A 13,403-nucleotide genomic window follows, 5' to 3' on the forward strand; every position below is an offset into this window, starting at 1 on the left:
CTTGAAGGGAAACAACACATTGGAGAAAATTTATAAAGTTACTGTTGCATACTTTTCTGTGGATAGTTGATACTTAATAAGCTATTTACTATTGCAGTAACAAAATACTTACATCAAGTAAACGTATTTATGTTATTAGTGGCTTAATTATTTAATATTAAACAAAGCAAAAACAAATACATACAGGGTTGCCCATATTCGACGGACCCATGTTTTTTTTTTAAAAATCAAAGAAAAAAATAAAAATTTGGCGGTTGGCAATCTTAATCATTTAATTTGTTCCAAGTAGATTTGTTTACATCAATTTTTGAATATGATATCTTTCAAATGGCCGCCTCTGGCGTTGATGGCGTATTGTGCCCTTTTTGCAGCATTTTCCATCGTTTTCGCCAACATTTCGGCCGGAATAGCGGCTATTTCTTCACGAATGTTGTCCTTGAGCTCTTCTAGGGTCCTTGGCTTGTTAACGTAAACCTTTGACTTCAAATATCCCCACAAGAAGAAGTCAGGGGGCGTCAAGTCGGGCGAACGCGGTGGCCAGTCCAAATCACCACTTTTCGACATCAAACGGCCCGGAAACAATTTCTTCAGAAAATCGATTGTTATGCGACTTGTGTGCGATTAGAAAGAGCCTCACCAGTCGTAAATTTTTCGTATAAACGCTTAATGGTGTTCTTAGAAGGCGCACTTTTCACATTTTTTAATTTTTTAAAAGCACGTTGAGTTTTCACAATTGACTTGTTCTGTTGAATGTAAATTTCAACTATTTCAGAGCGCTCGCGTGGCGTGTATTGTTCCATGGTAAAAATCTGCTTGGACTGACGCTTCAAACGCGGTATGTCATTAAGCGATCTGGCATCTCTGTCAAAAGTTATGGCGTCGTCAGATGGGTCCGTCGAATATGGGCAACCCTGTATACAACCATTTTAGACAGTAAAGTACAATTTGTATAGTTACTAAACTATCTGCATTGGTCAATTTTACCAACGAAGTTTTTTTGTGTGTTGGCAAATATCTAACAGCTTTTTTAAAAATTTGCTTCGGGTTTTAACGACAACAAGGTCTGCAGGTGTAATATCACAAGGCAAACAGGCGTTATTGCATGCAACCTAATTTCGCAGTAGAACCTCAATAAATAAGAGCCTCATTAATAAGAACGGGCTCCTGCCGTCCCTCTGATCATTTGGCTAAACTTCAATTGGAAACCTCCCAAGACTTGGGTAGATTCGGCGACACAAGTCGATCAAGATATTGTCTTAATGGATTTTTAATGGAAGCACTGGGCAAAATGATAGCGGGGCAAGTAGGAGAACGAGAAAGTCGGCGAGAAAATCTCTGATAAAGCAGATAAGCAAGAAAATGTGCAGCTGTTCCTTAAGTCCCAAGTGCCCCCATATTCCGCATTTTTCTGGGCCCTATCGGCTTATGAAGGGGATGGACTAAAGCGGCTTTTGCCTTAAATACTTCACCTCAATTTGCCTGAATCGGCTTTAAATTGGTTTGCCGCAAACGGTAAGACGCAAATAGCAAATGCTTTATGCTACATTTTTGAGAAGCTCCGACCTGGGTCAAGCTGCAGTTATGCGGAGGTCGGGAACAAGCTTAATTTAAAATATTTTAGAAGTTTCAGCTCGAAAAGTTTAGTGAGGGTGAAACGTTTCTGAATCTGGCTCTTTGTTTGCTTAACTTTGACAGTTGCTTGTGTTTCTGTTGCTTTTGTTCTTTGGCCTATAACTGTTAATTGGGCTGCAAAAATATCCGGTCAAATGAAATACATTTCCGGAACTGACCTACACTTTGAAATATCGGTAAAAGCGCACTTCAAATCGGGCTGGTAACTGTTCAAGTTAATAAATTTATATTATTTAAAATGGATTCTGAAGATCAAGGTATTTATTTTACTTTATGAAATAATTATACCCGTTACTCGTAGAGTAAAAGGGTATACTAGATTCGTCGGAAAGTATGTAACAGGCAGAAGGAAGCGTTTCCGACCCCATAAAGTATATATATTCTTGATCAGGATCACTAGCCGAGTCGATCTAGCCATGTCCGTCTGTCCGTCTGTCCGTCTGTCCGTCTGTCCGTCTGTCCGTCTGTCTGTCCGTCCGGATGAACGCTGAGATCTTGGAAACTATAAGAGCTAGGCTATTGAGATTAGGCGTGCAGATTCCTGAGCTTCTTACGCAGCGCAAGTTTATTTCAGCAGAGTGCCACGCCCACTCTAACGCCCACAAACCGCCCTAAACTGTGGCTCCTGCAGTTTTCATGCTAGAATAAAAATTTTAACTGAAATGTATTATTCTCATCAATACCTATCGATTGACCCAAAAAAAGTTTGCCACGCCCACTTTTACGCCCACAAACCGCCTACAAACTTCAAAAAATCGTAAATATGAACGCGGATATCTCGGAAAATATCAAAGATAAGTAAATGGGATTTCAGATTTAGATTCCGTAGGCTTGAGCGCAGCGCAAATTTGTCACGCGAATATGCCACGCCCACTCTAACGCCCACAAACCGCCCAAGCCTGTGGCGCCCACAATTTCCATACTAGATAAAAAATTTTAACTGAAATGTATTGGTCTTGTCAATACCTATCGATTGATTCAAAAAAAACTTTGCCACGCCCACTCTAACGCCCACAACGCTTAAATCTGTCTACCGCCGGTAGGTGGCGCATTTCAATCTCGCTTTGCTGCTTGCATATCTCCATTTTCCTTTGGTCCCTTTAGCTGAGTAACGGGTATCTCATAGTCGAGGTACTCGACTATAGCGTTCTTCCTTGTTTTATACTAACTTGATATGAAATTAATAAAAACTAACTTGATATGTGAAACCCAATTGTGTGTTTCTTTTTTGTGTGTCTTAAATTTGTTTACCTAAAGTTTTAGTTGTGTTCCCACACGATTCCCCATTAGGATTTTTTTTAAGTCTATCGGAGCTTTAAGATTTTAAAACCGTTAAAATAACTTGAGGCATGTTGCAAATATTATACCCGTTACTCGTAGAGTAAAAGGGTATACTAGATTCGTCGGAAAGTATGTAACAGGCAGAAGGAAGCGTTTCCGATCCCATAAAGTATATATATTCTTGATCAGGATCACTAGCCGAGTCGATCTAGCCATGTCCGTCTGTCCGTCCGGATGAACGCTGAGATCTCGGAAACTATAAGAGCTAGGCTATTGAGATTTGGCGTGCAGATTCCTGAGCTTCTTACGCAGCGCAAGTTTGCTTCAGCAGAGTGCCACGCCCACTCTAACGCCCACAAGCAGCCCAAAACTGTGGCTCCTACAGTTTCCATGCTAGAATAAAAATTTAAACTGAAATGTATTGTTCTCATCAATACCTATCGATTGACCCAAAAAAAAGTTTGCCACGCCCACTTTTACGCCCATAAACCGCCCACAAACTCCGTAGCATTGTGCGCAGCGCAAGTTTGTTACGCAAATATGCCACCCTCACTCTAACGCCCACAAACCGCCCAAGCCTGTGGCGCCCACAATTTTCATGCTAGATACAAAATTTTTACTGAACTGTATTGGTCTCGTCAATACCTATCGATTGACCCAAAAAAATTTGCCACGCCCACTCTAACGCCCATAACGCTTAAATCTGTCTACCGCCGATAGGTGGCGCATTTCAATCTCGCTTTGCTGCTTGCATATCTCCATTTCCCTTTGGTCCCTTTAGCTGAGTAACGGGTATCTGATAGTCGAGGTACTCGACTATAGCGTTCTTCCTTGTTTTTTATAGGCTGGAGCCATTTGTATACCCGTTACTCGTAGAGTAAAAGGGTATACTAGATTCGTCGGAAAGTATGTAACAGGCAGAAGAAATCGTTTCCGACCCCATAAAGTATATATTCTTGATCAGGATCACTAGCCGAGTCGATCTAGCCATGTCCGTCTGTCCGTCTTTCCGTATGATTCCTGCGCAACGCAAGTTTGTTTCAGCAGAGTGCCACGCCCACTCTTACTTCCCGACAAAGTTTTTTATATTAAACTGTTTCACATCGTCTAGAGTTTTCAGGACCCTAAAATCACGTTTTGGGACAAACTAACAAGCGGACAAACTGGCGAACAAAATAAAATTTACATTTTGAGAAGTCCCCCAAAATCTTGTTTGGCGTATTACTTTTTAACAGATCATCCGATTTTGACAATTGAATACAACTAAGTTAAAAGCCGGGGTTATTTATCCCCACCGGCCCCAACAGATCTAAATTTCTAAATTTCTTTCTCCCAAGCCAATTATATAAATATATAAATATATCTTGTAACAATCGGACGATCACAGTAGATTTTCATTTCTTCGTGTATATATAGTATTCACCTTCGCACACCCTTCTGGTGCCCTTCGTCAGTACGCCGACTGCCGCCTACACTGTAGACTCTACAGTGATAAAATAATTATAATATAAAATAATAATTAGGATATATTTTTTTTAGGTGCCGAAGTAAATTACGAATGCCTCCGTTTTAATAAATGCAAATTAAATGTTAAAATCTGTTCATTTTATAACAGTATTGTATATAAGGGTATCACTTTTAAAATTAATTATTTAGGGTTAAATAAATTAGAATTTTGTTTATTTAAGATTAGACAATTTATAATTGACGAATAAAATTTAAATAAAGTATGTTTTTTGTAAAAAAAATTGAAATTGAAGAATATAATAGCCATTTAAGATCCTAACATACTTGTATATAATTAAAAATGGAAAACAAATGTACATTATATATAAGCTCACACCATTCTATACATTTTCTCTTCATATATATTTACTTAATAATAATAAAAAGCTGTAAGAATAAAGTATATTTAGTAATAACAATTTTGTAATATCCCTAATACTAATTATTAAAATAAATAAAATAAAAGTGAAAGAACTTCATTATTGAAAAATTTAATCTTGGATCGATAGCGGGTTTTGGTTCAAATCAAGAAGAAATTATTCTTGAAATCAAGCACGATTCTTGAAAACAAGCATTTTACTACAATCAAGAACGATTTACTCTTGGAAACGAGATCGCCTACGCTTGAACTCGAGAGCGCCTATGCTTGAATTCGGGAATTATTTTTCTCGAAACCAAGAAGACGGACAGGGGTGGTCAAAAGTATTTACACAAAACCAAAGTTAAATATACTCATAATTTGTACTTACTTCATGTTCACTTGGGCATCAATTTCCGTTTGAATGACACAAGACTTTTTTTAACCCATTCAGTACTAATTGAACATGCCGAATTTTTGTGAAAATCTAGTTTTTTAATTTTTTTTAATTTCTAGAAACTAAAATTTTTGTACCCTAAACGTTTCTCTAAGCAAAACTAACAGTAACTGAAAAAATAACTTTTCAAAAATCACTTTGCTTATAGTTTTCATAATTTTTTGAATGTGACAATGTCAGAAAAAAGTAGTATGAAAAAGAGAAAAATATGTCTCGAATGCAATTTTCTAAACATTTAAAAATATTTCATATATTGAAAATGTTTGGGGATGGCTCTAGAGAAAGGTTTATGAAGAAGGATGACAATTTGAAGACATATAATCATTAAAAAATTGCATTAAATTTGCTGGAGTGAGTTAGTGCTGAACTATTTAAAGACCCTTTATGATTCGTTGTCCCACCGTATTTTCAAAGTGATTTTCAATTATCATTGTTGCTTAGTCCTAAATAATATACAAATGCAAAAACATACAGACTTTTCGACGAACGTTTACTTAAACCTCTTTCAAACCCTTGAGTCTATTTTATTGACGACCAAAAATAGGTCTGTTTATAATGTAACCACACAAAATCGAAAGTAAAATCAGCTCCCACTTAGGTCGAATTATAACTTTTATACCCGTTACTGATAGAGTAAAAGGGTATACTATATTCAGATAACAGGTGGGAGGAAGTAGTAGTTCCGACCCCAGAAAGTTATTCTTGATCAGAATCACTAGCCGAGTCAATCTATCCATGTTCGTCTGTCCGTATGAACGCTGAGATCTCGGAAACTATAAAAGCTAGAAACATAGACAGATTCTTGGGCTTCCTGCGCAGCGCAAGTTTCAGCAGGGTGCCACGCGCACTCTAACGCCCACAAACGACTATACTACTAAAACGTGTCCACCGCCGACATTTTTTAATATATTGTAAAAATTTAAATTAAGTTTTGTTCTTATCAATACCCATAAAGATGCCACAAAAAGACCAGTCATTAAAAAGTTATAAGCAAATAATAATCAATACTTTGCAATTCAATCGATATTGCACTGCTGTTTTCACTAACACGCTACCAAGCCGCTAGGTGGCGCTATTTAAGAAGAAGATAGGTGGCGCTACAGCCTAGGTGTGTAAGTGAAAAACGCAGAGTTCCTTTAAGCATATGTCTATCCCTCTCGCGCTCCCGTAAGCTGAGTAACGGGTATCTAATTTTCGCTTGTTTATGATTTGGATTTCAGTATAGAATAGAACAAACAATTTCTGAGTCTAATTCATTAATCGGAGTGTATTTCAGTTCTCAGTGCGCAACTAGGCTCTCAACGCAGTTTGTCAACAAGCCTTTGGTAAGTGAATTTCGGTCTATCACCAAACGAATATTCATCTTGAACTCGTTGATAACCTTTTCGGCCTGGGCCAGCTACCAAAAGTCAAGCGCTCAATTACGTAACTTTATGTTTGAAGCACAAAAAATGTTTTATTTACTCTTTTCCAGCTGCTTTTGGTCTCTCTGGTTTTGGACCAGGAACCGAGAACCTAGAAAAACGACCAGGACCGCTACAATATTGTAATTTGGCCGGCAGTCCGCAAAGCCAACCAAAGAAAACAAAGAAATCAGAGGAAAAATCAACTTTGTGCAAATAAATGCAAAATAATATTACGAAAAGTTGACCGTAAAAAGATGCCGTCCCAGTCGAGCGAGAGGGGCTGGCAAGGAGTCGTTGCACTCGGAGTGCTTGCTGCCCCTGCCGCCACTCCTTGTGCCTTGAACTGAACACACTTAATTTCTAAATAGAATTTTGCCCTCTTGGCAAGGGCCAAAAGTTTTTTCTTCTTGCCCTTCGCCCATTACTTGGCCATTGATTTCAATTCCATTTCGCCCATTGGCTTTAGCTGGCAGTCGGAACCTAACCGGCTTTTTCCTACGAACAATGTTTAATGTGCAATTCATAGAAAATGTTAATTTTGATCCCGGCCTTGCGGCCTTCAGTTGGCGACCCGCAGGAAAGTATGCTAGAGGTCTCACTAGATTTTTCGTGAATAAATTTTATTATTCTATATGCGGAGATAACTGAAGTCGAAGTATTACGGAAGGGCAGAAGAGGGAGTCAGTCGCATAGGGCGACTCTACTTCCCGGGTGTACTATCAGGATCAATTTGGTTCAACGTGCCTAGGTTCGGAAGTCGGGTCGGAGGCCTAGTGGCGGTAGCGGTAGCGCAGACGGCGCACTACTTTGTAGCGGTAGCCGTCCTTGGCCAGCTCGGTGCCCTCCTCGGCGGCCTTTGGCTCGGCCTCTGCGGGGGCGGCAGCCTCGGCGGGCGGCAGGTACTCTCCTTTGGGGGCGGCATCGGCATCGGCGGCGGCTTCTTCGGCGGCAGCCTCCCGACGGTGGCGACGCAGCTTGAGCCGGCGCACAGTCTTGTACTTGTAGCCGTCGTCCCCAAGAATGGTCTTCAGCTCGGGGGCCAGTTGCACCTCCACGGGCGGTAGGTACTCGTTGCTGGGCTCCGCGATTTCGGAGACGTCGCGGCGGTGGCGGGCACGGAACTTGAGCTTTCGCACCGTCTTGTACTTGTAGCCGTCGCTGGCAACCTTAGTGTCCCCGATGGCGGCGGCGTCGACGGGCGGCAGGTACTCCTGGCTAGGTGCGTTGTCCACTGGCGGAAGGTACTCCTGGCTGGGCACCTCTCGGCGGTGGCGCAGCTTCAGCCGGCGCACCGTCTTGTACTTGTAGCCGGCGTCGGAGAGCTGGGCCGCCTCCACTTCGCCGACGGGTGGCAGGTACTCGGCGGACGGCTCCAAGGCCGCAGCGGGATCTGCCGACTGGGCTGCAGCAAAGGCCACCAGGCAGATCGTAAGGGCGCCGATAAAGAGTTTCTGGACAGGAAAATGAGTATGTTATTGGATTAATAAATTGCATCTTTAAGGATAATCTGAAATCCCTTAGGGTCCTTATACTTGCAGTAATACTCACCATTCTGAAGGTACTATTCTCTGGGAAATTGGCAACTATTCGAACTGACTTAAGATGTTGCTGTGTCACTAGTAGTGAACCCAATGATGCCTTGCTCGAATTGGGCCCGCGACTTTATAGCCAGAATTTGGCTGGTCCGCTGGAACCGAGTTTTCACCACCAATCTCTGAGGCTGAACTCGGCCGAGTCGAGAGCTCATCAAAGCCAACATCAAACTCTATTAACCACTTAAGCAAAGACGTCCACGGTGGCGCTGGTCTTTAGTTGCCGAATTTGTCGATCCGCATTCGGCCGCGCACTCGAGCACAATTATTTTTGGATCTGGTTTTCGATGTGAAGTATCTCGCCCATATGTGTGGCAGCGATGACTCGTGACTGCTAGATAGAGCTAATGTGGAAAAGCAAGTGAACAGTCAGTCGGCAGTCTCCTGGCTAAGTTCCCTCAGTGCCACCAGCCGTATTTCGACCACTTCAATTAACCACTTCACAAGTTCTATGCCGGATTATGGTAATGTTTCGACAATGCTCTTGAAACCTGACCTTGAACGCGAATACATATTTGGCAAATTTGTTTCCTGATTGCTTCAGAGTCTCTTGAGGTGATTGAGGGCCTGCTGAAACAAGAATCGTTTTGCCCACTTATTCTCTGCTTCTAACTGAGCTGAATGGTGACAGAACGGGCTGAAAGTCCTTAATCAACGTTAATTGCTTGAGATCACCTCACAACGTATATTTTTATCCTTTCAACTTGGCAACTTTTTGACTATTAATAGAGCACCTCGCCTCGGGCGCCGGGAACATGGCCGGGTGCTTCATCCGATACTAAGCGATAAACCATTTAATTTCCCACTGCACTCGACAAACACAGACAACAGGCAAATATAAATGATGACAGCGACAATCGGCCATAACAATAATATGCAACTCTGCCAAAATTATGCATTGAACAGGCTTCCGGCATTTATTGCCCCCGTCCTCTGCCTCCCAATTATTTGATTGCTGGATAAAGCGAGGGCTGGAAGTCGGTTGGATGCACTCGCCAGTCCGCAGGACACCTTCGTGGGATCTGTTTTGCATTAAAATGAAATTAAATGGATGAAGCTTCGTTATTGGCCCTGTTGATACTGTCATTGTTGCAACAAGCGATGCAGCTTCTGCATATGTAATGGGCATCGAGGATACGTGGCCGGCGTGGTGGTTACTGCTTGAAATTGACCATCCCCGACTTTTTTTCCAATTTAAAGCGCTATTTGCAGTGCACAACACTGACGCTGGTTTCTATATCTGTAGTCTATATCATCTTTGGTTCTACTATTTAAGCCGCTTTGAATACACATAAAGGCCTCTATGAATATACTTGCATCTAAAATATTGTTTACTTTTTACTGATCAGATTTTTTGCTTTCTTAACCTAAACCAGTACACCCAAAAACGGTTTTACTTATATTTTAAAGAGTCTAGAATAGTGGTATTTAATATAATTTGTGGTATTATTTTCAAACCGATTACATAAAATTGTTCAGTAGAAAATAAATGGTTGTAAAGTATTTACTTAGCACTCATCTTTTCGACGCAAAGTCGATAATCAATAGTGTAGAATTAATGTAACAATTGTAGAAGTTTGTTATAACATTCAAGTCACAAATTCGACACAAAATTAAAAAAAGAAATGAAAAATTACACCCATTAACAACTAGTACTAATGATTTTTGAAATCGTTCAGGAATCGTTTTAAGCTTTCTGAATAGTTTCTGCGTGCAATAAAAACATCCTGCTCAGCCCTTAAACGAGTTTTAACGAAAGAACCGTTTTGCCGCCTACTCGTAAAATCCGCTATTGCGTGGGCTCATTTGTCGGTGCAAGCGGCAATCTGCCGAAGTGAAGGGGCCCAAAGGGCCCGGCCCATGTGTGCACACCCCTTGCCTTTGACTCCGCCGCCTGCCATGATAATGTGTCATTATATTAAAAGCTTTGCAAATACGCCACCTACCGGCCGTAGGTTGCGCAGCCTACCCCCACCCCCCTCCGGTGCAGCCCCACAGAGCCGTCTGGGCTGAAAATTTCATTAGCGTGTCTACTTTGTGGCCGTGTTGTGTTTGCTCGTAAAACTAAGATGCCATTGGGAATGCGCCGCAGGTTCGTGTGTGAGCCAGTTTGAGCTCCTTCAAATGCAGACGGCAAAGTAGGCAATTAATTTGTTAATTGGCGTGAATATTGTTAGCCAAATTGACGGCAGTTGACGAGCAGGGCCGAGGCCGAACTGCAGAACAGGCCATTTCCGGAGCAAATTGAGTTTTCGCACTGGTCGCACTGCAAAGGACGAATTTGGTCAGTTGAGTGGATTTGGATTTGGATTTGGATTTTGGGCAGTCAGGGCCAAAATTGTATTAATCAAGAGGCATTCTGTGACGGGGGCCGAAGATATGATGATTTGTCCTCCATTAGTTGTCCTTAGGGGCCATATCTCCCGACCAGATTTGCAGTTTACAGCCCATTTATACAGCCCCTTTTATGATGCCATTATTTTCCTTTCACCTTTTGTTTTTGGGCTGGGTATTTGCATTCGAAATTATATGCAGTGTTTTTATGCGTGCCGCAGCCGTTTATACATTTGTTATTGTCAGAAAGGCCCTTTAATGGGCTTTTGATCTTTTCATTACGGTCGTCAAAAAACACAAAGTCCTCCATCTGCCTGTCCCCCATCCGCTGATTCGATTCACACAGAAGGCCGAATGCGATTTCACGGCCACGTGGCTGTTCACATATTTGCTGGCGTTGCTGCCATAATCAAGAGGTGCGAGCCGTGCAGCAGGGCGTATTATGAATTTGGTTAAACGGCTCGATGCGCCGACGATTTGGGCCAAAACCAGAATGCGCTTTAACCACATCTGCAAATGCGTGTGTACTTGTGTACCTGTGTATACGGCACGAGCGTTCGTTTAGTTTGTCATCAGGCACCTGCTGTGCGTGGACAAATAGAGAAAACTGTGTATTTATTTAGTAGCTAACGTTTTTTGACCTCGCACGTAAAAAGCAATTAGGGTGAGCATCTGCAAAATGTTAATTGAAAATATGTGCGCGGCCCGGATCGCAACCCCCTTCGCAAGAGACCGAGTACTCCGGCGTTCGAGTCCATAAATGCCGTGTCCTTGCTTGTAGCACCTGTCATCGTGGTCGTTGCTACCAACATCCGGAATGTCATCATTACGACCGCACGGAAGGGTGGCCCGAACCACCCCGGTTTCCGCTCCGCCTAGCATATGCTGAAAAGGCCCGCTTACTCGCCAAATCCCTCGCTGTCCTGTTTTTTGCCCAGTCGCCCTGGTCGATGTCAAACAATATTTATGTACTAGTCGCCTTCGCATAATGCGCGGATTATTTTCTTAATTGATGTCGATCGGCCTATTATGCGCACATGCCCGCGCCCCAACTGACCAACGTTCGCATGCAAAATTTAATTTTTAAAAACTACCCGCGCTGTGGTTGTGGGAAATTTATTCGCGCTAAAAGTTAATTTGATTTTGTTGACCGCATGTACATTTTGAACTATTTGACTTTGACAAAATTGCGGATTCAAATTGCATCGGGCAGGCGTAGAACGATGGCGGCTGGGCGGCCAGTGAGCGGAGTAACCGGAATCATTAGCAGTTTCGGTTTTTATTCTATTTTGCAAATTGAAAATTTCTGTTAATTGGCCTGCAGAGTGCCTGGGCGGACAAACAGCAGTCGACCCATTTTGGTTTCCAGTACAATGAGCGTTCGAACGAGTAAAAAGTCAGTGGACATGGGCATCGGGGATATTGTTTAAATAAAAGAGCAATCCGAAAACTCTTCAGATACCCTCCCTAATTAAAACCCAATAAACAATTGCGGGCTTTCGGTGCATCGGCTTTGATCGAAGCACTCCTAGCTCGCCGTTTTGGTGATAGGCTCATGAAAAATGCATCAACTCAATATCCGGCTCTACTCTATGCGGCACGTTTCGCTTCCTGCTACACTTTACAGGATTAAGCACTTAACAACAATTTTGCGCACGCATTTTAAATTAATTATGCATTGATTATAAATAAATAAAATGCACACGCACCGAAAACTTCGCAAATGATGTACCGTCCTCCACGGCGGAACCCCCATCGTACTCCCCGAGTCCCCAGATCGCCGGGGATGTTGGTGTTGAAAGCCGCAGGACGAACATGCAGCGCTTAAAATACTTTGCTAATTTTTCGCTAATATTTACCAGGTGGACGAAACCGAGGGACTTTCCCCGCCCCCCTGTTGCTGTTTCCCGGCTGCTGTTGCTACCCTGGTCGCTCGGCTGGTTTGTCTGCCTGTCGGAAATAACAAATATTTAAACGTATTTAATTAAAACTCAAAAATGAAACCACAAACGCAGAGTGCGCGCACTGGGCGCCTAAAATGGCTGGAGCCCCCGCCTCCCCCTCTGGTCCTAATCCCCGGCCCATCTCAGGCATTTATTGTTTATTTATTTTACCTTTACTGCGAACTGCAGCTCGAAACGGATACTTTTGGGCCGAAATTGTATTTGAGCCCCATTGCAGCGCAACGCGTTGCATACTCGGCAGCGCAGAGAGCGGGGATTTGGTGAATCGATAAAATGAAAATTGCATCCGCAGGGCAGCAGCATTTGGCCATTTAATACGCCGTCCACTTGCCCAGACGAGTCGGCCGCACGACAGCATTTACACCCGCCAGATTCGAGTCCGGAATATGTCATGTAAAAAGTGCCAATCTCCAATCTCCGACAGATACACAATGTTTACACGGGCTCTGGCGTGAGGGCGCAAAGCAAGCCCCATACTTCTGGGATCGACCTTAAAGCGATCGCATTTGCGGGCCTCTAAAGCATACTTTAAAGCGATTTCTGGCGGTTCCATGACTTCCAGCCCCGCGGGGAGGGCCGTGAATAGAAAAGAATACTGTGTGGAGGGTTTGTGTGCTCGCCGCTCCAAGTGCAGCGTGTGAAAAATAGCATTTTTCCGCATATGTGCGCAGCAAGGACACAAAAGTCAAATTACAATCCTCTAGCAATATCCGTTTTGGCTTTCCGCCGACCCCTTCGCACCCAGAAAGCATTTGATATGCTCTAAAGCGCATAAATTAGTGCCTGGAAAAGATTGAAATAGAGGGAGTTAGGAACAAATCCGGCAAAACAATTGTGTTTCTCAGTGGACGCCTTTGTGGACCATCCAACGCC

General features: G+C 42.7%; 1 protein-coding gene across 1 annotated transcript; it reads right to left on the reverse strand.

Moving 5' to 3' along the window:
• Positions 1-7,410: 7,410 nt before the first annotated feature.
• Positions 7,411-12,485, reverse strand: LOC119554903. Its single transcript, XM_037866005.1, has 3 exons — positions 12,426-12,485; positions 8,189-8,576; positions 7,411-8,091 (listed from the first exon to the last, which is right to left on the reverse strand). Exons 2-3 carry the CDS (start codon positions 8,189-8,191, stop codon positions 7,411-7,413), a joined length of 684 nt encoding a protein of 227 aa, XP_037721933.1. The 5' UTR covers positions 8,192-8,576; positions 12,426-12,485.
• Positions 12,486-13,403: the final 918 nt, after the last annotated feature.

Source organism: Drosophila subpulchrella, chromosome 3L (assembly GCF_014743375.2).
Source record: "Drosophila subpulchrella strain 33 F10 #4 breed RU33 chromosome 3L, RU_Dsub_v1.1 Primary Assembly, whole genome shotgun sequence".
NCBI classification, from domain to species: domain Eukaryota; kingdom Metazoa; phylum Arthropoda; class Insecta; order Diptera; family Drosophilidae; genus Drosophila; species Drosophila subpulchrella.